This window comes from Cebus imitator, unplaced genomic scaffold, assembly GCF_001604975.1.
Source record: "Cebus imitator isolate Cc_AM_T3 unplaced genomic scaffold, Cebus_imitator-1.0 Scaffold132, whole genome shotgun sequence".
NCBI classification, from domain to species: domain Eukaryota; kingdom Metazoa; phylum Chordata; class Mammalia; order Primates; family Cebidae; genus Cebus; species Cebus imitator.
The window spans coordinates 4,622,590-4,646,785 of NW_016107447.1; the positions used below are offsets into that span (position 1 = coordinate 4,622,590).

The 24,196-nt window shown below is 44.7% G+C and overlaps 1 protein-coding gene across 2 annotated transcripts in view; it reads left to right on the forward strand.

Moving 5' to 3' along the window:
• The first annotated feature begins 1,093 nt into the window (after window positions 1–1,093).
• Window positions 1,094–24,196, forward strand: part of ARFGEF2 (ADP ribosylation factor guanine nucleotide exchange factor 2) — a 97,707-nt gene continuing 74,604 nt past the window's right edge. For both annotated transcript variants that reach the window (XM_017541378.1, XM_017541379.2), the window contains exons 1-3: window positions 1,094–1,386; window positions 18,753–18,783; window positions 19,440–19,563. In XM_017541378.1, coding sequence (XP_017396867.1) covers window positions 1,266–1,386; window positions 18,753–18,783; window positions 19,440–19,563 — 276 coding nt within the window. In that variant the 5' untranslated portion in view covers window positions 1,094–1,265. The remainder of the gene's footprint in view (window positions 1,387–18,752; window positions 18,784–19,439; window positions 19,564–24,196) is intronic.

The window sequence follows — 24,196 nt, forward strand, 5'->3', positions numbered from 1 at the left end:
TCACCTCCTTCCTACACCATTCCTTTTAAATCTTTCCTCTTTTCCTAACTTCCTCCCTCTTCCCCTTTAACTTCTGTTCCTCTCTTCATCTTTTTCCTTCTTTTTCACTCTTCACCTGATAGCTCCTCTTCCTACCTCCTCTCCCTTCACCCTTTCCCCTACTCTTTCACCTCTTCTCATGTCTACCTCTCTTTCCTTTTCATTTTCCCCCTCCCTCCCTCTGCCCTCACTTTTTCTCTTACTTTTGGGCTTCCCTCTCACCTCTTCCCACACCACCTCATCTCCTCCACAACTACATCACCTCCCTTTTTTTTTTTTTTTCTTTTCTCTTGTTGAGACAGGGTCTCCTTCTGTGGCCCAGGCTGTAGTTCAGTGGCGCCATCACAGCTCACTGCGGCCTCAACCTCCCAGGCTCAAGTAATCCTTCCACCTCAGCCTCCTGAGTACCTGGAACCACAAGCAGCGCCACCAGGCCCGGTTAATTGTTTTACATTTTATTTTGTATTGAAAGGGACTCTCTATGTTGCTCAGGCTGGGCTCGAACCCCTGGGCTCAAGCGATGCCCCCACCACGGCCTCCGAAGCGCTGGGATTAGAGGCGTGAGCCGCCGCGCCCGCCCTCCCCTCCTCTTTTCACCCCCTTCCTCCTGACGTCTCTCACTCCCCATCACCTCTCATTCATTCACCAGCTCCCATTCATTCCAGTCCTCGCTCCCTCACCTCTCCTCTTTCCCTTTTATCATTTCTCCTTGTCACCGTTCTCTTTTTTCCCCAATCCTCTCGCTCCCCTTCTCCTCTTACCCGCGTCATCTCCATTCTCGTGCTTCCCTTCACTCCCGTTATCCCGCACTTTCCTCCTCTCGCCTCCATCACCACCTCTCCTCCCTTTCACCTTTCTTTAGCTCCTAGGTCCCCTCTACCCTTCGCCCTCGCCCGCTTCCCTCCCCACTTTCTCTTCTTCCTCCTTCCACCCTCGCCAATAGCCTCGCGCCCACCTGACTCCGCCCCGCCCCCAGACGTAGGCTCCGCCCCGCTTGGGGTCACGGGGCCGACGGACGCCCAGCGGCCGTAGCTGCCTCGTCAGTCACGTGGTCACGTGACGCGCTCCAACATGGCGGCGCCGTGGGGCCGAGGCGTCGCTTCCTGACGGGGCGGCACGGACGGACGTGGCAGGTGCGGGCCAGGAGGCCGTGCCCGCTGCCTCGCTCGCCACCTCGGTCTCGCCGCCTGCCCGCGGGGCTGTCAGCCCCCCGCCGGGCTGGGGCCATGCAGGAGAGCCAAACCAAGAGCATGTTCGTGTCCCGTGCCCTGGAGAAGATCCTAGCCGACAAGGAGGTGAAGCGGCCCCAGCACTCCCAGCTGCGCAGGGCCTGCCAGGTGGCGCTCGGTGGGTGAGCCGCCCCCGCCCGGCCCGGCGCTGGCCTCAGCATGCCGGCCGTTGCCCTACCCTATGCGGCTTCGGCCTGGCCTCCTGGCCTCCGCTTCCCCCGACCCTGAATTCCACCCTCCCGGCCTTCTCCTTATTATACCCCCGGGGGAAGTGATGCCTGGGCAGCTCGGGACTGGCCCAAGGTCACCTAGTAAGTTGGTGACAACCAGAGCTTATTCCTCAGGGTTCCAGCTCAGGGCTTTTGCCACGATTCCTTGTCGCTCTGTTTCCTGGTTCCTCCCCTCACCACCTCCAAGTCCTAGAAACCGTAGCCCTTGACCCAAGTTTTTTCGTTACTTGAGCTCTGCTGATTGGGGTTCCCGTAGGTGAACAGAGCATGTGGGAAGAGCCGCCCAACTGGTTTGGGGAAACCCCTGATTCGTGCTTTGGAAGTGCCCGTTGGAGAATGTTTGCCTTTCGTTCGGGTATCTCCCATAGCTCCTTCTCTCAAGGAAGGTTTGTAGAGGGTGTTCTGGATCTCCCAGGCATTGTAGTGAGCAAGATTTCTGCTTATTCCTAGCAGTCCACTAAAATAAAAGGTCTTTTGCTTATTCCTAGCAGTCCACTAAAATAAAAGGTCTTTAGAGCTAAGATACTTGTCTGACTCACTGCTGTATCCCTTGTGCCTGCAACAGTGCCTGGCGCACAGTAGGTGCTCAATAAATATTTGCTGATTGAATGGACCCTCAGATTATGGAAAGAGAGAGAATTCTAACTCACAGTTAAAGGCCTGGTAGTTGATAACAAAATCACTATCCTATCTTTTAGCTTTAATTGTTTAACAAATATGTAATAAATGCCCACTGCATTCCGGGTACTGATAATTCAGTAGGGAACAAGACCAACATGGTCCTTACACCTATGGAGCTTGTACTCAAGGTGACTAAGTAAATAAAAAAATAGATGAGGTATTCTGGAATACTAATAAATACTATTGTGAAAATAAAAGAGCAAGATGTGATAAAGAGGACCTGAGGACTGCTTTCCATAGGGTGGTCAGGAAAGTAATCCTTTCCAAGAGGGTGACATTGGAGCAGAGTACTGAGACAAGAACGATCCACCATGTGGAGTTTCAGAAGAGAGTTCTCGGTGGGAGAACCCATGCATTTGACCAGAGTTGTCTTCAAGCTAATTCACTGCCCCTACATCTTTGGTTTGGAATCTGTGAGGAGACCTGTTTTTCCTAACAAATTGAGCAAATGGAGAGCTTGATTTTTAGTCAGAGTTTGAGATTGTTATCACCTTTCTCCCTTCATCTGCTACAAAGTATAGAGTAGTATTCTTTTGGCACTTAGATATAGGCTGGTGAACTTTGCCCTTCCCTGGGAAGATTCTCAGAGGGGCCTGAGACTCCACTCCCTCAGGGGTCAGCTGTTGATGTAGAGGTGGTAGTCTAGAACATCTGGAAACAGTTGCTAGTCTGTGAAATTCAGGATCAGTGGAGGGAATTTACTGAGATTTAGATTTTTAAAGCTTTTCTATTCCAATAACCAAGGCTAACTGTTGAGTATTGTTTTATCAGCAATATGGCATAAGCACTGCAAAGCAGTTTGTTAGTTAGACAGGAGCCTGGTGTTTATAACTTCACATTGAAATCTGCCTGGACTCTATCCTCTCAGTATTGTTGTGGAGGTTTCAAAATAGTATTTGTCAGAAAAGTTTTTATTTTCTCTTCAGAAAACTTCTTAACATAAAACTTTCACTGTATTGTGCATCACATCATTGGAATCTGCTTATAAAATGTTCATCTGTGTCATAAAGGGCCATTATTGCTGAGAATTTGATAGATCTTTTCAGATCATATCTTTGTTCAGAAGTTCAGATTTTCATAACGCAAGTTGTGGACTACATATTTTCAGTTTTTACTAGTGAATTGTAAGGAATAACCTAGATAGGAAGTAATTTGACTACAGGTTATATGAATCACAAAGTGGGGTGGTGGCTGTATGAGCCACTATCATAAGGGAACCTATGCATGGTGTTAAGTGACCATCTTTTTTAAGAGAATAATTGTGTGTCATTGTTGTTAAATAGAAATGACTGCTTTTCCTTAGAGAACACATAGCAGAATGCCTGGTGACATTTCACTCTGCCTCTCAAGGCCCAGCCTTGTGCTCAGTAGTCCCATTTAAGAAGAGAAATTTGGAAAAAATAGCTGAAACGAGCTAGTGTATAAGGAGCAGTGCTATGTGGTATTTTAGGGATTATCACAGATTGTTGTTAATTGTGATAAGAGGAACTGTAAATGACGGCTCAAAGTTGAAATGCTTGGATGATAAAGAGCATGTACAGGAAACAGCTTCTGTGATATGATTCCACCAACTGTAGCATATTGGGGGAGGGGATCAGGGCTGCAGGGGCTGTTTAGTATAGATGTTAGCTAGGAGTGTATTCTTTTGGGACTCTAGACTTCTGTGTTCAAACCTCCTGCCTTCCGCTTGCTACCTTTGTGATCTTGGACAAGTTACTTGATCTTATACCTTCCTCATAGGATTATTGTAAAGATTAAGATAATTGACATGTACAAAAAACTTGATGTGTAGTAGGTGCTCAGTAAATGCTTGCTGCTATTACTATTTATTTTTTGTTATTACTTTAAGCTGTGACAAACCGCAGAAGCTGTAAGTGCTCTGATTTGATGTTCTTAACCTTGGTTTCTCGTTCAGGAATAACTTACTGCTTTATTTGGTTTGTAGATGCAATAAATAAGAATGTAATTACATGACTGAAAGGCTGTGTTGAAGTATTAACTTATTAAACTCAATGAAGACAGGGGTTGTCTCTTGTAAAAATTGTGATAATCATGATGGAACAGATTTGGAGTAATCGCAGTGATTCATCTACACTAAATGCCAAATGCATAGATACGGACTGCTCAGTTAGGGGATAGTGTCCTTCCAACCTTTATCTGGAGAAATCAAGAGAGCCTGTGAGAGTATTCATCTCCCCAAGGACGCTGTTGCTGTTTACCTCGTTAATGAAACTTTGATATATATTAATAATCTTTAACCTTTCAGCCTTCTGTTGGAGAATATAATTACATTCTTAAACCTCCCTTTTATAATTGTTATTTAAGACTCATCTTCTCCCATGATGTCTCTTTAAGTTATATTTCTGCTCTGAAACTATACAAAGTTTGGAGGCTTAAAAGGATAATCTGTTTTAAAATATGATACGGAAAACTTTATGCTTGGGCACTGTGGCTCACGCCTGTAATTCCAGCACTTTAGGAGGCCAAGGTGGGCAGATTGCTTGAGCCCAGGAGTTTGAGACCAGCCTGTACAACATGGCAAAACCCCATCTCTGCAAAAACAAGTAATAGAAAAATTAGCTGAGTCTGGTAGTACAAGCTTCTGGTCCCAGCAACTTAGGAGGCTGAGGTGGGAGGATCACTTGAGACCAGGAGATGGAGGTTGCAGTGAGCTGAGATCGTGCCATTGCACTCCATCAGAGGCAACAGAGTGAAACCCTCACACAAAAGTGCTAAGTAATGGCTAAGTGCTCTATAATTGGTAGCTATTATTATTCTCAGCCATTATCAAGAAAATATAAAAAGAATAGTAAGCATCTATTTTTGTAAGAAATTGAGTGACTTTTAAAGATCACATGTTGTATTATTTCTGTGTGATATCTGCTATGTACTAAGCATTTCTGAGTTCCAGGCACAGAACACAGGCTTTTCATGCAATTTAGTTCTCACTATTATCATCATCATCCCCATTGAGGCCCAGAGAAGTTAAGTTGGCCAAGGTAACTCAGCCAATAAGTGATGGAACCAGGATATAAACACAGGCAATCTGGCTCCACAGTCCAAGATCTTAACCATTACTACCATGTTTTATTGCTTCTCCATGTGAAAGTTCTTGTGTATAAAATACTCAGTGGGGTATTTAAAACAATCAGTATACCGCAGTGGAATTTCAGGAAAGAGACCATGTGTTTTATAGCTGAATTTTGGGATGTATTTAAAAGCCTTGAGTCAAAAAGATCACAGCTCTTTTCTTCAGGTTTTTACTACATATATATGCAGTTTACATTAATTAGGGACTAATGGAAAGAAGGAAATGAGAGTAAAGAGCTGGTTTCACATAAGCTTCATTTGAGTTATTGAGTTTTCTTTTCTTTTTTTGAGACAGCATCTCACTCTGTGGCCCAAGCTGGAGTGCAGTTGTGGGGTGTGATCTCAGCTCACTGAAACCTCTCCATCCCTGGCTCATGTGATCCTCCCACTTCAGCCCCACAAGTAGTTAGGACCATAGGGGTGCACCACCCACTGGCCAGTTTTTCTATTTTTAGTAGAGACAGGGTTTCTCTGTTGCCCCAGGCTGGAGTTAGTCAGTTTTTCTAATTGATGATACAGTAAATTCTCTCTTATTAATTCTGGAGTTGTGACCTGTTATTAATTCTGGATTGTCATTCATTTCTTTGGGTACAGCAGGCAATGGGAGACCAAGGCTAAGAGCAACTTGTCCATATCCACACAGCCAGGTGGGGAAACAGCTGCAGCACATGATGTAGCTTCAAATATATCATAACATCCATTCTTAGATTTGCTCCTCTGTTTAATATATGGGATTTAGGGATGTGTGTGGGTCATTGGTGACCTTAACTTGAGCTGTTTTGGTGCTGTGATGGAGGTGAAAGCCACACTGGCCTGGGTTGAGGTGTGGGAGGTGAGGAAACAGATGGTGAGCATAGACAGCTCTCCCACAGTTTGGTTGTGTTGTAAAGAGGAGGAAGGAGTGGCTCCTGGGAGTTGTTTGTTTATTTAAAGGTAGAAAAGACTTTAAATATTGGGAAGGGATCCAGTTAAGGAAGTATATTCCTAAATCTTAGTTGTATATAAATGTGTATGAAATATACAAATGGGCATTTATTGTGTGGACATCTATGTATCCATATGATACATAAATTGCTTTTTCTTCCATATGATCCTGTTTTTCTCATTTTGATGTGTTCAGAAAAACCATTTGCATCATGAGGATTACTGTGAAATTTGAAAAATATCAAAAACATCTCTAAATTGACATAACATGGCTAGGCGCAGTGGCTCATGCCTGGGTAATCCTAGCACTTTGGGACACTGAGGCCAATGGATCACTTGAGGTCAGGAGTTTGAGACCAGCCTGGCCAACATGGTGAAATCCCTTCTCTATTAAAAACATAAAAATTAGCTGGGCATAGTGGCGCATGCCTGTAATCCCAGCTACTCAGGAGGCTGAGGCAGGAGAATCTCTTGAACCTAGAAGGTGGAAGTTGTAGTGAGCCGAGATGGTGCCACTGTACTCCAGCCTGGGCAACAGAGTGAGACTCCATCTTAAAAAAAAAAATTAAAAATGAATAAATTGACATAACAAGACTTTAAATGGAAATGCAGAATTAAGCTTTTAATTTTAGCAAATTCGAGTGTTTTGATTAGACATTTTATTTACAAGTGCTATGTATCATAAAAGTTTTGAGAAATAGCAGGACTTAAGACCCTGAAAGATTACTTTGTGTTGAAAACCTCTATGGATTCTTCAGGAGGAGGTTATCTGTCTAGAAGCAGCATCTGAAAACTGGATTGAAAAGCATTTATATGTGGGATTGGCAGAGAGTTGATTGAGAGTTTGAAATTTTGATTTGCTTATTGATAGTCCAGTGATCCCTCTTTGGGCGTCAGTTTCCCAAGATGATAAAAGTGATAATACCTTCATCACAGGATTATTGCAAAGGTTAAATGAACCAGTGCAATAAATAACTGGCACAGTACCTGACACCTAACAGATGAGCTGGTGAAATTCAGAGGCATTGGTGTTGCAACTGTTTTGTTTTGTTTTTTGAGATTGAGTTTTGCTCCTGTTGCCCAGGCTAGAGTGCAATGGGGCAATCCTGGGTCACTGCAACCTCCACCTCCTGTGTTCAAGTGACTCTCCTGTCTCAGCCTCCCGAGTAGCTGGAATTACAGAAACATGCCACCACCCCGAGCTAATTTTTGTATTTTCAGTAGAGACGGGGCGTCGTCATATTGGTTAGGCTGGTGTCGAACTCCTGACCTCAGGTGATGCGCCCGCCTCAGCTTCCCAAAGTGCTGGGATTACAGGCATGAGCCACTGCGTCTAGCCGGTGTTGCAATCTTTAAAGGAAGAGGAACTGAGTGCTTGCCTTTCTCTGCCTCCCCTATTAGTTGGTTTATAGACCTTTTTGCAAGTGTCCAACATGGGTGAAGCAGTGGTTGGGTAGAATGAATTTAGAGCTCTATCCTGTACTTGTAAATCTCAGGGGAGAGTCTGAAAGCAGTGCTAGGGAAAACAGTAAGACCATTCTTCATGAAAAAGAGTGAACTTGTGAAAATGTGTACTTAATCAGCAAGAACATGGAGTGTCCTATATAAATAGCTCAGAGCTGTGTTTAGTTCTCACCATTTTCACCAGGCTTAGGGGGCCTGCCAGGAAAATACTTGACTTTCTTTCCAGCAAGGTTATCCTAGAAAAAAATAGTTTTGCATTTGCTGATTCATTTCTGAAATCTTCCTGTGAGAAGCTCATTTCTGTTTAGTGTCTTGGGTATAAATAAGCCTTCTAGCTTGATATTTTATTAGGTTTTATACCTTTGTGAGGAGAACAGCCTTCTTGTGCTAGAACACAAAATTCTTAAATTTTTCTTCTGTCCTTGGGAGTGGTCAGCGTATATTTGTTGTTCTGAATATAGTCCTTTTGCCTATTGACTAAACCAGGCCCAACGTTTATTCAAAAGATATTTGTTTGGGTGTCACCCCTACTGTCATGATGCAGAGGGAACAAAACAAACAAGGACCCTGTTCTGAAGGAGTTTGCAGTCTAATGGGGGAGATGGGCATTGTTCAGCGGATGTGCCCAGAAGGTCATAACAACAACCCGAGAAGTACTGAAGGAGAGAAACGTGGCCCTGCGAGGGCAGTGAACAGAGGGGTGAGGGAAGGCTTCCCTGAGAGAGTCTTGAGAGCTGAATGATGAGTGAGAATTAAGTAGCTTGGGGTGGGAGGCATTTCAGCAGAGGGAACAGCCTGTGCAGAGCTCTGTGGCAGAGAGAAACACAGTTGTTGGGGAAACTGAAAGAGGCCAATGTGTGGTCAGAACATTGCACTTGAGCGAAGAGAGGGGAGATGGACCAGGAGACGTAGGCCAAGGGCCCAGCATGCCAGGACTGGAGGTCATGGCTAGGAGTTTGATTTTTTTAGGTCAAAAGCAGTGATATGACACTGAAGAGTTTTAAACCAGGAAGCAGGTGATAGGACGACCAGGTGTGTTCTTTTGGAAAGATCATTTGGTCCACTCTGTTCAGAACATCTTAAGGGAACACCAGAGGGATTGCCAAGGAACCAATGAAGAGACCGTCTTAGTCCATTTTGTGCTGCTGTCACTCACTGGGAGATTTATAAAGAACAGAAGTTTATTTGGCTCACAGTCCAAACGCCTGGCACCATCATCCGGCCAGGGTGATATGGCGGACGGCGAGAGAGGAAATGCGGGTTGAACTCATCCTTTTATCAGGAGCCCAATTGTGCAATTATATGTCATGACCTAATCCCTTCTTAAAGTTTCCTTTTTTTTTTTTTTGAGATGGAGTCTTGCTCTGTCGCCAGGCTGGAGCACAGTGGCGCAATCTCGACTCACTGCAGTCTCCACCACCCGGATTCAAGTGATTCTCCTGCCTCAGCTTCCTGAGTAGCTGGGACTACAGGCATGTGCCACCATGTCCAACTAATTTTTGTATTTTTTAGTAGAGACGGGGTTTCACCATGTTGGCCAGGATGTTCTCCATCTCTTGACCTCATGATCCTCCTGCCTCGGCCTCCTAAAGTGTTGGGATGACAGGCGTGAGTCACCACGCCCGGCCAAAGGTTCCATTCTTAATTCACAGTGGCAATTAACTTGCAGCAGAGTTTTGGTTGGGACAGTCAGACCATCGTAGACAGTTACCATCGTCCAGGTGAGAGATATTGGTGGCCTAGACAATAGAAATAGAGCAAAGAAAATGGATTGCCAACCTGGTTAGAAGATGAAGCCAACCGAACTTGGTGATGGAGCGAGTAAGAGCATGGGAAAGAGGACTGATAAGCTTGACTCTCCTATTTCTGACTCACCCAGCTGGATGGATGCTGCCTGTTTTTCTTTTTTTGTTTTTCTTTTTTTTTTTTTTTCTTTTTCAGACAAAATCTTGCTCTGTTGCCCAGACTGGCGTGCAGTGGCGCGGTCTCGGCTCACTGCAACCTCTGCCTCCCGGGTTTAAGCGATTCTCCTGCCTCAGCCTCCCGAGTGGCTGGGATTACAGGCATCTTCCACCATGCCCAGCTAATTTTTTGTATTTTTAGTAGAGACAGGTAGTTTCACCATGTTGGCCGGGCCAGTCTCGAACTCCTGACCTCATGACCCGCCCATCTCGGCCTCCAGAGCACTGGGATTACAGGCACGAGCCACCACACACGGCCAGTGCCGCCTGCTTTTTAAGATGGGATTGTGGGAAGAGGACTGCATGGAGAGGGTGGAGGGAGGAGGTTGATGTGAGTTGAGACTTGGAAATGTGGAGTTTGATCTGCCTTTGAGCATTCAGCTGTACATGTGAAATGGGAAGTGGCCAGCTGTATGAGCCTGATGTTCACAAGAGAGGCCTGGGCTAAAGATAGGAATTTGGGAGTCATCAGAGTCTAGGTGGAAATGGGAAGCCTGGTGAGGCAGTGTACAGAGGGAGAGGCAGGAGGCCTGGACCTGAGAACCCTCCAGCCTTTACTGGCTGGGCAGAGGAAGCTGAATCTGCAGAGGAAATAGAGCAGAGATGGGCAAGAAGCGGAGGAAAGATGAGGAAAATATGTGGTTATGGAGCCCAAAGTCGAGAAAATTTTAAGAAGGGTGAGGTCAGTAAGGTGAAATGCTGCAGGGAGGTCAAGTCACATAAAGACTGGAAAAAATGCCCATCAGATTTAGAGACATGTGGGTCATTGGTGGCCTTAGCTTGAGCTGTTTTGGTGGCATGATGGAGGTGAAAGCCAGACTGGTGTGGGAGGTGAGGAGACAGACGGTGAACATAGACAACTCTTTCTGGAAGGTTGGCTGTAGTGTGAAGGGGAGGAGGGAGATGTGGATGTTAAAAGTTTTTTGTTTGTTTGTTTTTTAAGGTAGAAGAGACTTGAACTTGTTTAAATCTCATTGGGGAGGGAGTCAGTTGAAGGAGAGGTTAAATAATGCAGAAAGAAGAAAGGACAGTTTTTCATTTTTTTCAACAAATATTGAGCGCCTGCTACTCTGTGCTGAAGAATTCTCAGTACTTGGGAATTCGCTAGTGAACAGAACAGGCAAATGTCTTTTGTCATAGAGTTTATGTTCTACTGAGGAAGGCAGATAATGAATGAACTGACACATAATATGTCAAGGGTGACAAATTCTGTGAAGAAAAACTAAAATGAGAGAACAAAGCAGGTAAGGAGATACAAGGTAACAAGGAGGGGTGGGGGTGGCAGTATTAGGTGGCGAGAATGTCCCCTGAAGAGGACATCGGAGCAGGGATCTGAAGGAAGTGAGGGAGTGAGCCGTTGAGATATCTGAGGGGAGGGAGGGCATTCCCAGGAGCAGGAATAGCTAGTGCAAAGACCCCAGGACAGAAACGCGCTTGGTGTATTCGAGCAAGTAGGCCAGGGCCAGAGTGGTAGAAGACGAGAGCAGAGGGATAGCAGGGGCCAGATCACGTTGAGATTTGGAGGCCAAGACTGAGAGTTTTAATTTTACACAGAGTGGGATGGAAAGCCACTGGAGCATTTTGAGCAAAGGAATGATGTGACCTGAGTTACATTTTGAGGGTATCCCTCTGGGCTGCTGTTGAGAAAAGCTGTGGGGCAGAAGGGAGGATAATTGCTGAAGCCTAGAGACCAGTTACAAGACCCTTGTGATGGTCCAGGTGGGAAATAATGGTTGCTTGGCTTAGGGTGATGGTGACCTAGCACGGTAAGAAGTGATCAGGTTCTAGATGTTAGGGATAGTGTAGACTTCCTAAGAAGGCAGATAGGGTTGGGAAATGACAGAGGTGACGGGGTTGGACACCCACTCCCTTACAGCAGGAGAGAGCAGAGAGTAGGCCAGAAGTAGGTCAGGTTGTAGGTTTGCTAACAGCAAGCTGAGGGATTCTCCTTGTGCCTACTTCTAATTTCTGAGTGAAGTGGGAGGCTGCTCCATTGATTGCGAGTAAAGAGGCAGCAGCGGAATGGTGATGATTGGGAGCAGGAGAGACGGGCTGTTTGAGAGTGGAGAAATGTGCAGTAGCCACTGTGGAGGATGAGGATGACCAAACTACTGGGCAGAATTTCTGGCTTCATTTGTGCTGGGTAGTTGGGGCTCTGTAGGCTTGCCAACCTGCCCTGTCGTCAGAGGTCTGCTTAGGTGGAGACAGGTGAAAAGGGATGGTAGTACAATCTAAGTTTGGGATTTCACCAGAAGTTAAGACTAAAGGTCAGAGAGAGTCCAGGCTGTTGATTGCGTGTTATCTGATAATAGCCCTGCTAGTGGAATCTACCCTGGAAAATGAGGAAAAAGGAAAGCCGACAGGTTGGCCATGTCAAGGTTTGACAGGCCAAAGACAGTTTCTACTGGGAGCAGTGGAGAGGGTCAGTTGGAAGGAGAGAAGAGGAAGGAACTGGAAGTGCCACAGCTCCATATAGGGACAAGAGTCAGTGTGACCAGCCTCACCAGGCTGTCATGGAGTGCAGGAGGAGGTGACTGGTGACTGGAAGTTGAAGGAATTGAGGAGCAGTGTTGGTTTAAGTGAGGGAAGGGTGTGACAGATAGATATCTGGAGTGTCGAGGGTTACTGTGGGCTTGGGGGCATTGGCCACCGATGGGATTGTTGGGTTTGAGGTTGGTGATGGTCATGCAGCTTGGGAGTGGAAGAGAGAATCTGAGCCTGTGTCAGATTTGCTGATGAATGGAGATGTGTGGCTCAAGTGGCAACGTCCAGACAGCGAGGCTTTTCAGTTGCAGCTGCCCCACCCTGCACCAGTCTCTCTCCTTTCCAGCCTGGTCATTTATTGCTGCTAATTGCCCCATTGGCAGTTGGGAAAGCAACGCCTGTTAAGACGTGGAACAATAAGGTGGAGCAGGTATGCATGCCATGCCCCATACCCCTCTTCCTGCACTGTCCTCCTCCTTCTGTCATCATGGAGTGGCTCAGGACTGCTGGCTCTCCAACAGACTGCCTGGGCATGGATCCTGACTGCAGAGTAGCACTTCTGGCTGCGACGTGGGCAGGTGGCTTAACCTCCCTGTGCTCAGATTCCTCACCAGTAAAATGGTTATGGATGATTAGAGTGTTCCTGCTTCCATGGGTTGTGGCGAGGACTGAAAGAACACCTGCCACTAGGAGGCAATCAGTGAGTCAGCGATTGTCATCATCATCATCATCATCATTATTAGGGTTCCACTCGCTTTCCTTTTCCCTTGGCTTTGCTTGATCCCATGGATGGCACTAGAGATTTTGCTTTAATACTGACTCCTGTTTTAAAATAAGATCAAGAGAACTGACATTTATCGACCACCTGCTGTGTGCCGGCCGCCGCCTTAGTCACCACCAAGACCTCTCTCATGGTGGTGTCAAGAGAATTCTCTGTGCTCTCGGTGCCTAGTTATAGTTTCTGGAAAGAGTAGGAAATCAAGATTCAGGGAAGTTGGCTGGGCATGGTGGCTCATGCCTGTAATCCCAACACTTTGGGAGGCCGAGGCAAGTGGGTCATCTGAGGTCAGGAGTTCAAGACCTGCCTGGCCAACATGGCAAAACTCTGTTTCTACTAAAAATATAAAAATTAGCTGGGCATGGTGGTTTGTGCCTGTAGTCCCAGCTATTTGGGAGTCTGAGACGGGGGAATTGCTTGAACTCGGGAGGCAGAGGTTGCAATGGCACCACTGCACTACAGCCTGGGCGACGGAGTAAGATTTTGTCTCCAAAAAAAAAAAAAAAAAAGATTCAGGGAAGTTTAATAACCCACCTGGCATCATTCAACTAATAGACGTCATGCCAGGACTTGAACCCAGCTCTATCTCACACCTGTATCTTTTCTTTCTACTACATCAGGCTATATATGAGGCCCCTTGCCACACACATAGTTTTTCCCTGTTCCTTTTTCTCCCTCCTTTTTTTTAAAAAATTATTTATTATACTTTAAGTTCTGGAATACATGTGCAGAACATGCAGGTTTGTTGCATGGGTATACATGTGCCATGGTGGTTTGCTGCACCCATCAACTCATCATCTAGGTTTTAAGCCCAGCATGCATTAGGTATTTGTTCTGATGCTCTCCCTCCCATTGCCTCCCACCGGCTGACAGGCCCCAGTGTATGATGTTCCCCTCCCTGTGTCCATGTGTTCTCATTGTTCAGATTCCACTTATGAGTGAGAACATGTGGTGTTTGGTTTTCTGTTCCTGTGTTAGTTTGCTGAGGCTGATGGTTTCCAGCTTCATTCGTGTCCCTGCAAAGGACGTGAACTCATCCTTTTTGATGGCTGCATAGTATTCCATGGTGTATATGTGCCGCCTTTTCTTTATCCAGTCTATCATTAATGGGCATTTGGGTTGGTTCCAAGTCTTTGCTATTGTGAATAGTGCTGCAGTAAACATATATGTGCGTGTGTCTTTATAGTAGAACGATTTATAATCCTTTGGGTATATAACCAGTAATGGGATTGCTGGGTCAAATGGTATTTCTGGTTCTAGATCCTTGAGGAATTGCCACACTGTCTTCCATTATGGTTGAACTAATTTACACTCCCGCCAACAGTGTAAAAGTGTTCATATTTCTCCACATCCTCTCCAGCATCTGTTGGTTCCTCGCTTTTTAATGATTGCCATTCTAACTGGTATGAGATGGTATCTCATCATGGTTTTGATTTGCATTTCTCTAATGATCAATGATGATGAGCTTTTTTCATATGTTTGTTGGCCACATAAATGTTTTCTTTTGAGAAATGTCTGTTCATATCCTTTGCCCACTTTTTGAAGGGGTTGTTATTCCCTCTTTTCATGGGGAAAAAAAAAGATTGCATTATCCAAATATATAAAGAGCCCAGCTTTTAGGTTGGGCCATATGAAACTACCTTTATTTGAGCATTTCCAGCCTGGGTGAAAGGGTGAGACCCTGTCTCAAAAACAAAAACAAAACTAAACAAAAAGGTGTTGGTGTGCTTCAGGCTGTGCCTTCTCTCCACCTGCGCAGGCTCTGTGCTGCTCCAAGCCCCCATTGCTGCTAGCCTGGGTTATTAGCAGTAACCTCCTGATGGGTTTCCCTTCTGTCCTGGCCACCTTCCTCTTTATCCTCACAGCAGCCAGAGTGATTTGTCTGAAGAAAAGTAGAAGCAGGCCACCCTCTCCCAGCCCTTCCATGGGGTTCCTCCCATCCCTTACAAAGATGTTGTTATCACCTGGGCCCCTACTGGGCCTAGTGGAGAAGACTTTTCAAGATTTTTTTTTTTTTAAGATGAAGCCTAGCTCTTTTTACCATGTTGCTCAGGGTGATCTGAGCTCCTGAGCTCGAAGTGATCTGCCCTCCTCAGCCTCCCAAAGTGCTGGGATTACAGGTGTGAGCCACTGGGACCAGCCTGAAGATTTATTTTTCCTCAACAAAGAGTAGTTTAGGAAGTGCAGCAATTCCTAATTCTTGTGGGAATACATAAGGGTAAATTTAGAAAACTAAAAAAAATCTGTGAACATAGGATTTGCAACTGGAATTTCTTGGGTTTCTGCAGTTACTTTTCCGGGTAGCAACTCTTTCCTGGTCACAGGAGAAGGCTGCCCTCTTCCGTCCCTGTGCCCTACACTGCTGCTGCTGCCAGTCCTGTTACCCCTTACTCATTCCCATTCCAAAACCGGGTTTTACCTTTGCTGTGGTCACGCCAGGCCAGGAAAAGGGTTTGGGAGATTTCAGAAGGCGTGTAAACTAGCTTCCCAGCTGGATGGGGTTCACGGTGTAGGGAAAACACCAGTGTTTTGAACCATGGCTGCAGCATTCATGGTTTGTATCAGTGCTAGGAAAACCACACATTTAAGCTGTTCTGCATTTATAGTTTACAGAGTAATTTCATATGCTTATTTGAGAGTCAGGGTACCCAAGAGAACACAGACTCTGGAGCCTGATTTTCTGTGTTTAAGCCTCATCTCTAGTACTTGTAACCTTTGTGGATCTTGATTTTTCATCTATAAAATTTATAGTGGGTTTGGCCTCCAACTAAAGTCCTCTGGCTCCTTAGTTCTTTGTTCTTTGGCTGGGCAAAGATTTAGCTTATAGGAAATGGATGTTTTGTCCTCATAGCACTGGTCACAGTCCTGAGAAGCCACATTTATCCTCTGCAGCTACTTTTCTGCAGCCACTGAAGGACTCTCTCCTCAGCTCTTCTCCATCCCTTAAAGCAAAATTGGCAAACTTGTAGCCTCAGGGCTAGGCAGCCTGCAAACCAGCCTTCTTTGAGCCATAGTATTTTTTAAATTTGTTTTTTATTGGTTCATATAGCTGCACATATTTTTGTGGTGCATTGGTAATTGGATGCATTCATATAGTCAAGTCAGAGTAACTGAGATATCCATCACCTTAAATATTTATTTTTTCTTTGCATTAGGAACATTTGAACTATTCTTTCCTGGCTGTTTTGAAATGTACAGTCAGTTAATGTTAACTGTAGTCATCTTACTGATCTATCGAACACCATATCTTATTTTTTCTATTTAACATAATTTTTAAAATAATTGAAGTTGTTTTGAATTGCAGTCAGAGCTTTCACCTAAAATCTGGATTTTGACCTCTGGAAAAATCAGAACAACTAGCACCTGTGGGCTCAGGGCCTGTAAAGATTCCCATCAGCTGGAGCTGAGGAGCTACTGCACCCCTTCCTGTACTGGGTGGAAACAGGGTCCTGCCTTTCTTTGATCTTAGACCCACTGTGTTTTTTCTTGACATTTCCTGCCTGGCCTCTGTAGCCCTTTGTAATTAGTGTAACCTTTGTATTTGGTTTATGTTTTTCTCTTTTTTTTTTTTTTTTTTTTTTTTTTTTTTTTTTTTTTTTTTTTTTTTTTTTTTTTTTTTTTTTTTTTTTTTTTTTTTTTTTTTTTTTCACTGTGTTGCCCAGGCTGGAGTACAGTGGCACCATCTCAGCTCACTGCAATTACTGCCTCCTGGGTTCAAGCGATTTCCTGCCTCAGCCTTTCGAGTAGCTGGGACTACAGGCACAGGCCACCATGCCCGGCTAATTTTTGTATTTTTTGGTAAAGACGAGGTTTCACTCTGTTGGCCAGGCTGGTCTCAAACTCCTGACTCAGGTGATCCACCCGCCTTGGCCTCCCAAAGTGCTGGGATTACAGGCGTGAGTCACTGCGCCCGGTCTCAGATTAAGACTATCTTTGAGATTGTGATCTCTGTAGTGGTATTTCAAAACAGATTGTTTTAGAGATCCCAGGCCAGCACCAACTCTAGTGAAGACCTCGTTGCTTCAGATGGGTTTAGCACTTAAACTTCACTCTAACGAGGTAACTGTGATTGGAAGGAAAACTTACATTTGAGTTTGGGCAGCAGCGGCCCTCTGCCATGTCAGAGAGTGACAGATCTTATCACCCAAGCAGAGCCTTGATATTATAGATACAGGTTTCTAAAAGCCGATAGCTGGGCCGCCAGCCTCACGGGCTGGGTCCCCACAGCTTCCTGAGCCTCTGCTGGTGGTAGCTGGAGCATTTCCTTAGTGAATTCTTATCCCTAAGGAGCAAGATCCACACCACACAGCTCTCCAACCCTGTGTGTCACAACCCTTACAGTCCATGAGCAAAACGGTTGCTATTAGTCATTTGGGCATTGCTCTTCTGTTTTCTCATGTGTGTAATGAGATATACAAAGTTGGGCTTGAAGGTTAGAAAGTGTTACTTCCAGAGAGTCAATTTACTTGGTTTTCACACCTTCAAGTTTAAGTATGTGGAGTTACCTAAGAATAGGAAATTTGCAACCTTCAGTACTATGTCCTGGGGTTGCTAGGATAACTAGTGCCATATCCACACTACTGGCGCTCTAGAGATTGTGTAAAGGAGGGTAGCCTTTTGGAGATGATCTGAATACATGGTATTGAGGACACACCTCCTTCCCATGCCTGATTTGATGATACGTGGGCTTATGGGTCTAATATGTAGAAGTACATTCAACTGAGTGGATGTGGGAGAATTCTGTGTGTTTAGACAGGATGCTTGGTTGTTGTAATGGCACAAAACCTTTTTCCTGGAAATAAGACTATCGCTGAGATTGTGATTTCTGAAAAATGACACTTGATTCCTACAACCCTGCCAGTGTAGTTGTTACATCCATGATAAAGATTTTAAAATTAATTTTAATTCTTAAAAATTACATGTGCCTTAGCACAGTGTAAATGTACTTAATGCCATTCAACTGTAAACTTAAAAATGGTTAAGATGGTAAATTTTAGGTTATATATATTTTATAATTGTTTTAAAAAGTGCTGATTAAGAAAAAGTACATATGCTTATCAAATAGAAAATGTGAAAAAAGAAAAAATTCATCATCCCACTACTTAGACAACTTTCAGTATTTTATTGCTTTCAACACTTTGTGGTATTAGTTTCCAGTCTTCTATGCACATTTGCACACAGTTGAGATGTCATGGTATTACCATGGTATTGTGTCAGCTAACTCTCATAAACATGCCTTCTGCAGACAGGAAACAAGTAAGAACATGGGCTGTAGAGCCAGAAAGCTTCGGTTAAATTCTGGCTCCCCAGTTCTTGATATGCAACAGTAGCCAAGTTACCTAAACTTCCTATGCCTCGATTTCCTCATCAAAATCATTGCTTCTCATCAGGAGCGGTTTTGCTTAGGGCACACTTGGCAATGTCTAGAGACGTTTTTAGTTTTCAGGATGGCAGAGGGGTCAGGAGAGCTCCTGGTATCCAATGGGTGGAGAGCAGGGATGCTACTAAACATCCTAGAGTGCGCAGGGCAGCCTCGTAACAAAGAATTCTTCATCCCCAAATGTCAGTGGTGCCAAGGCTGAGAAACCCTGCTCTAAATGAGATGGATGTAGTAATAGTATGGACCTCATAGGATCATTGTGAGGGCTAAATGATCTAAAACACCCACAGTAATGCCTCTAGCCAGTCACTCCGTGTAAGTGTTAACTGTTATTATTGCGTTACAATTAATTCTTTCACTTCATATCAGCATTTCTATATTTAAACATCTCATTAACATTCTTTTCAGTGGTCTCCAAATATCTTTTAGTAAAGTTTTCCTTTGAATAAATGTTGCATTTTCCTAATGTGCTTTTTCTTCCTTCCTTACCAGATGAAATTAAAGCAGAAATAGAAAAGCAGAGGTAAGCTATAGCACTTTCTCCTTGCTGAGGTGTGGCACGAAGGGAATAGGTAGCAGCCGGGGGAACCCCTTTCTCTGCTTGTTTTCTCATATTTCTAATCCTCAGGGGTAGCACAAACTCTGCAAGCATGGTGCTAGTCACAAGGCACAACTCTGTATATTTGAACTGATGCAAGGTTAACAGGCTGCTGCCTCAGTACTTGTGTCCTTTAAGGGAAGGATCAAGATCAAGGTAATGCTGTTGTATATTTTCTTGACAGAAGAGGCAAAGCCCTTGTCTGTTGTATGACATGCCTCCTTAGGCATGAGGACAGCTTGCTCCCTGAGTGGCTACTCCTGATCTTCATAGTAAGGAAGGCAGTTAGTCACATTTCAGAAATATAGCTCTGGCGTGGCTGCCACCAAGATTCAGTCCAGGATGTCATTAATTCAGCATGCCAGTCAGAGAACTTGCTCTCTACGTGGGACTTTAGTGGTAGTTTTCCTAATGCAAGTGTTCACCTTCTAATGCCTAGCCCCAGGATATAGTTTGCAGGCACTTTTAATTAAATGATTGCAGGTGGAATGGGAAGTTAGAGTAAGGTGTAGAAAAAGCAAGCTTTTTTTTTTTTTTTTTTTTCCATTTCTCCTCCTGCCCCTCTCTTGCTTTTCTCCTAGGCTTGGCACTGCTGCACCACCAAAGGCAAACTTCATTGAAGCCGACAAGTATTTTCTTCCATTCGAGCTAGCCTGCCAGTCCAAGTCCCCACGGGTGGTCAGCACATCCCTCGACTGCTTGCAGGTACCATGTTTAAACTTCATGGTGTCAAGGGGGTTCTCTCCAAGCCACAGTCGGTCCTTGCACAGAGCTATGCTGCAGACCGCCCTGGCACTCAGTGCTCTCAGAGGCGATGCAGAAAGGAACAGTTTAACGTATTCCTTTTGGACATCTCATGAGGGTGGGAAAAGAGAAAGGTGTGAGCTCTTTAGCTAAAACCAGAATTTGTTTCCCCTAGAAATATCTTATTCGTTCATGTCTTATGTATGTTTTTTTCTAAATGAAACCTTTAGCATTAATTGGAATATCTGACACACATGGACACATAGGCATTTTTATACAGCCTCTTTCTCTTATTTATTTTGTAGAGATGCAGTCTCACTATATTGCCCAGGCTGGTCTTAAACCCGTGGCCTCAAGCAGTCCTACCACCTTGGTTTCCAAAGTGCTGGGATAATGGGCGTGAGCCACTGCACCTGGTCAGCCTCTTTCTTTCTCTCTCTCTCTCTTTTTTTTTTTTTTTTTTTTTTTTGAGACAAAGTTTCACTCTTGTTGCCCAGGCTAGAGTGCGGTGGTACAACCTCATCACACTGCAATGTCTGCCTCCTGGGCTCAAGGGATTCTCCTGCCTCAGCCTCCTGAGTAGCTGGGATTATAGGGGCCTGCCACCACACCCAGCTAATTCTTTGTATTTTTAGTAGAGATGGGGTTTCACCATTTTGGTCAGGCTGATCTCGAAAGCCTCTTTCTTAATGGCATGAAAATTCCTTTCAAGTAGAGAAATAGAGGCAGTCAAATCTGTTGTTTTTGGTAGTTATGTGCTGTAAAGTCACTTCCCATAGTAAATTGGCAAACATTGAATCTTTGTTCCTAGAAGAACTATAGGGTTAGGTTCCTGCAAGCCTTTAGTCTTCACGTGTTTCAGTTTAAAGAGACTACCTAATATCTTTTGTTGATGCATTAACATTGAACTCAGGGCCCACAGTGCCATGACGCATGCCTGAACAAAGCTTTTCTAACACACATAATTTCTCTGTGAAGCACATCACTACCCTCTTGCTGTTAGGAACATGGGAAAGCACATCAGCACACACTTGGGAGCCATTGTAAATAGCAAAATCACCAACAAAAGGACCAAAATGCAAAAAACACAGCACTAAGCACACCACTAAAATGACACTTGTTGGCAATAGGAGAATGAAACAAGGAAGCATAGTGTTGCCTTGTTTGACCTCAGCTAGGGACATGAACGTAAGTGATTTCACATTTTTTACTGTTCTGTACATGTCTACAAATGACCAAAAAAGTCCCGGAAGTATTGATTTGGGCTTATAAATAAACTTTAGTGAGTAGGTGCATTTGCAAATATAGCTGCAAATGATGAGGACTGGCTGTATTTAGAGCCCCAAGTAACTTTGTTTTAAATTACGTTTTACTGAGGAAGAAGCAAGAGTAGAGAAGTTAAGGTGACTTGTCCAGTAATATGCAGGTAGTAGGAGAAACAGGACTATAACTTGGGTTTCTTAATTCCCGGCCCACCATTCTTGTACTTTTGCTCCAGACGTGCTCCTTAGGTTTCTGATTACCTCAAAGAACATTTATTTTCTTTTTTGTTTATTTCGAGTCAGGGTCTCACTCTGTTGCCCAGGCTGTAGTGCAGTGCCTTGATCATAGCTCACTGTAGCCTCTAACTCCCAGGCTCAAACAATCCTCCTGCCCCAGCCTCCCAAGTAGCTGGGATTACAGGCATGAGCCACCATACCTGGCTCAAAGAATGTTTATTCTTGACCTCAGTAGGCAGTCCACATCAATGAAGAAAGTTTAATAAAATTTAAAAATATGTTGAAGTGATCCACAGCTTGCCAGTACTTTCTAGAACAGGAATGGTGACTAGATTCTGTATCCTGATTACTTAGAGAGCTTTGTAAAAGAGGTGTCTGAAGGCTCATCTGGCTTTCTCAAGAAAGAGTGCTCTTGAGTGGTTTTATCTACCAAGGCACAGGACTGCAAAGTGGCAGTGGGCATGCCACATTTTTGGTGTCTCTGGTCTAATATTTACTCTGTTAATCTCTCTTCTTTGTTATGTGTACTTGAGAATTGATGAGAGTTTCTTCACAGAAGCAACTCTTCCAAATGCAAAACTATTTTGTTATTCGATGTAATTCTGTAGATTGTTGTTTGTGAGACATACAGTGAGCCAAGAATTGTTAAATGGCAGGCTTCAGTCCTACTTCTGTCCTAAAATATTTTTTGCTGTGAACGTGTTATGAGGAAATTTGGCAGAAGTTGAATTTTAGTTGTTCTCTCTCCATGTTAAGGTTTTGTTTTGAAAGGAGTGCTGGTAATTAATGACGCACTGAGAACCGTGGCTGACGTGCAGTGACCTCTTAGCCTGTGGTAGGCCCTGCATGCTTCATCCACCGTACCGTGTGTAGTCCCCTTGAGAGCCCTCTAAGGTACTTAACTCTTATCCTCGTTTTAGAATCAAGGAAACCAAGGCTTAGGGAATGACGTGACCTGCCCAATCCAAGGTAGGCTGGAGTGCAATGGCAAGATTGTGGCTCACTGCGACGTCAAGTGATTGTCCCTGGGCTCAAGTAATTCTCCCACCTGAGCCTCCCAAGTAGCTGGGACCACAGGCATGCACCACCACACCCAGATAATTTCCTTTTTGTATTTTTTTTAGAGCCACCAAGTTGCCCAGGCTGGTCTGGAACTCCTGAGCTCAAGTGATCCTCCCACCTAGGCCTTCCAAAGTTTTGGGATTACAAACATGAGCCACTGTGCCCAGCCAGGTTTCTAGGACTTCTTGACTCAGTGTCTGCGTTCTTAACCAGGGGTCATCAGCTTTGGCCCATGAGCCATATCTGACCTATCACCTGCTTTTGCGAATAAACTTTTAATGGAATACAGCTGTTTTAGTCTGCTTGGTCTGCTGAACAGAATATCAGAGACTGGCAGTCTTCAACAACAGACATTTATTTCTTACAGTTTTGAAAGCTGGGGACTATAAGGTCAAGGTACTGGCTGATTTGGTTCCTGGTGAGGGTACCCTCTCCCTGGCTGCAAACAGCTGTGTTCTCACGTGTCATGGAGAGAGAGCTAGGTCTCTGGTTTCTTCTTATAGGGCAGTAATCCTGTCATGAGGACCCTACCCTTATGACTGCATCTAAGCCTGATTATTTCCCAAAGGCCCAACCTCCTAATACCATCACATTGCAGGGTTAAAGCTTCAACATATGAATTTTAGGGGGACACAAACTCTCAGTCCATAGCAGCAGCCGTGCCCATTCGTTTATGAATTATCTGTGACTGCCTTCCTGCTTCTGTGACCTACCTGAGTAGCTGTAATGGAGACCAAATAACCCACAGAGCCTAAAGATTTAGTATATGACCCTTTATCGAAAAAGGTTGCTGCTCTAAACTGGCCCCTGCTCTTAACTGTAACTGTGTGGTTCTGGCCTCTTTAATAACACAAATAGTTTGTTTCTGGAACTCTTTGTATCTGAGTATGATTTCAAAGGGAAACACTGACACCCTGCTTTACTTCAGCCCACCGTGAATCTTGAGTCTTATGGGGATGGTTCTCTCTCTTTTTAGAATGGAAGTTTTGGCTTGGTGCAGTAGCACACTCCTATAATCCCAGCACTTTGAGGCAGGAAGATCGCTTGAGGCCAGATGTTTGAGACTAGCCTGGGCAACACAGTGAGACCCTCATCTTTACAAAAAGTAAAAATAAAAAGTTAGCTGGACGTATTGGTGCACACCTTTAGTCCCAGTCACTCAGAAGGCAGAGACAGGATTGCTTGGGCCCACGAGGTTGAGGCTGCAGTGACCCATGATGGTGACACCTAACTCCAGCCTGAGTGACAAAGCAAGACCCTGTCTCTTAAAAAAAAAGAAAAAACCACACACATACACACACAAAGGAGTGGAAGTTCTCTGAGACGTAATAGGTTCTCTGAGATGTAACATGTTCTCTGAGATGTAATAGGTACAGTAGGATTTCTTTGTTTAGTATGTAAAATGTGTCATCTTTTTTATGACATGAGAAAGTGGCTGGGTGCTCCCTGGACTGCTGAACGGAAAAAAATGTACTTTCCCTTGGTGGCTGCCCTTGCCAAGCCTGTTTGACTGGCTTTTCCCAGTGTGGGTGAGGTAACCTCTGTCTTAGAGGTGGAAGGCCAGCATCTGGGGGTAAAGTTTGGTTTGGGCAGAATCGAAACCAGCTGCAGACATGTCCATGCTGTACCTTGCCATTCTTTGAGCTTGGCGCAGCGTTAGGAGTGGCAAAGGTGCTTTGGGATTGATTTACCATAGGCACAGTTAGCTCAAGTTCCCTCCCCACTGGGAGAAGCCTAGAGACTTCCCCTGCGGCTTGCTTCTACCAAGTGATAAAGATTCCCTGTCTTCCCTTCCTGCAGCAGTTGGTCTGCTACACACTTCCCCACAACCAGGGCTCAGTATAAGGAGGGTTAGGGTCAGTCTTTTTTTTTTTTGAGACGGAGTTTCGCTCTTGTTACCCAGGCTGGAGTGCAATGGCGCAATCTCAGCTCACCGCAACCTCCGCCTCCTGGGTTCAAGCAATTCTCCTGCCTCAGCCTCCCAAGTAGCAGGGACTACAGGTGCGAGCCACCATACCCAGCTAATTTTTGTA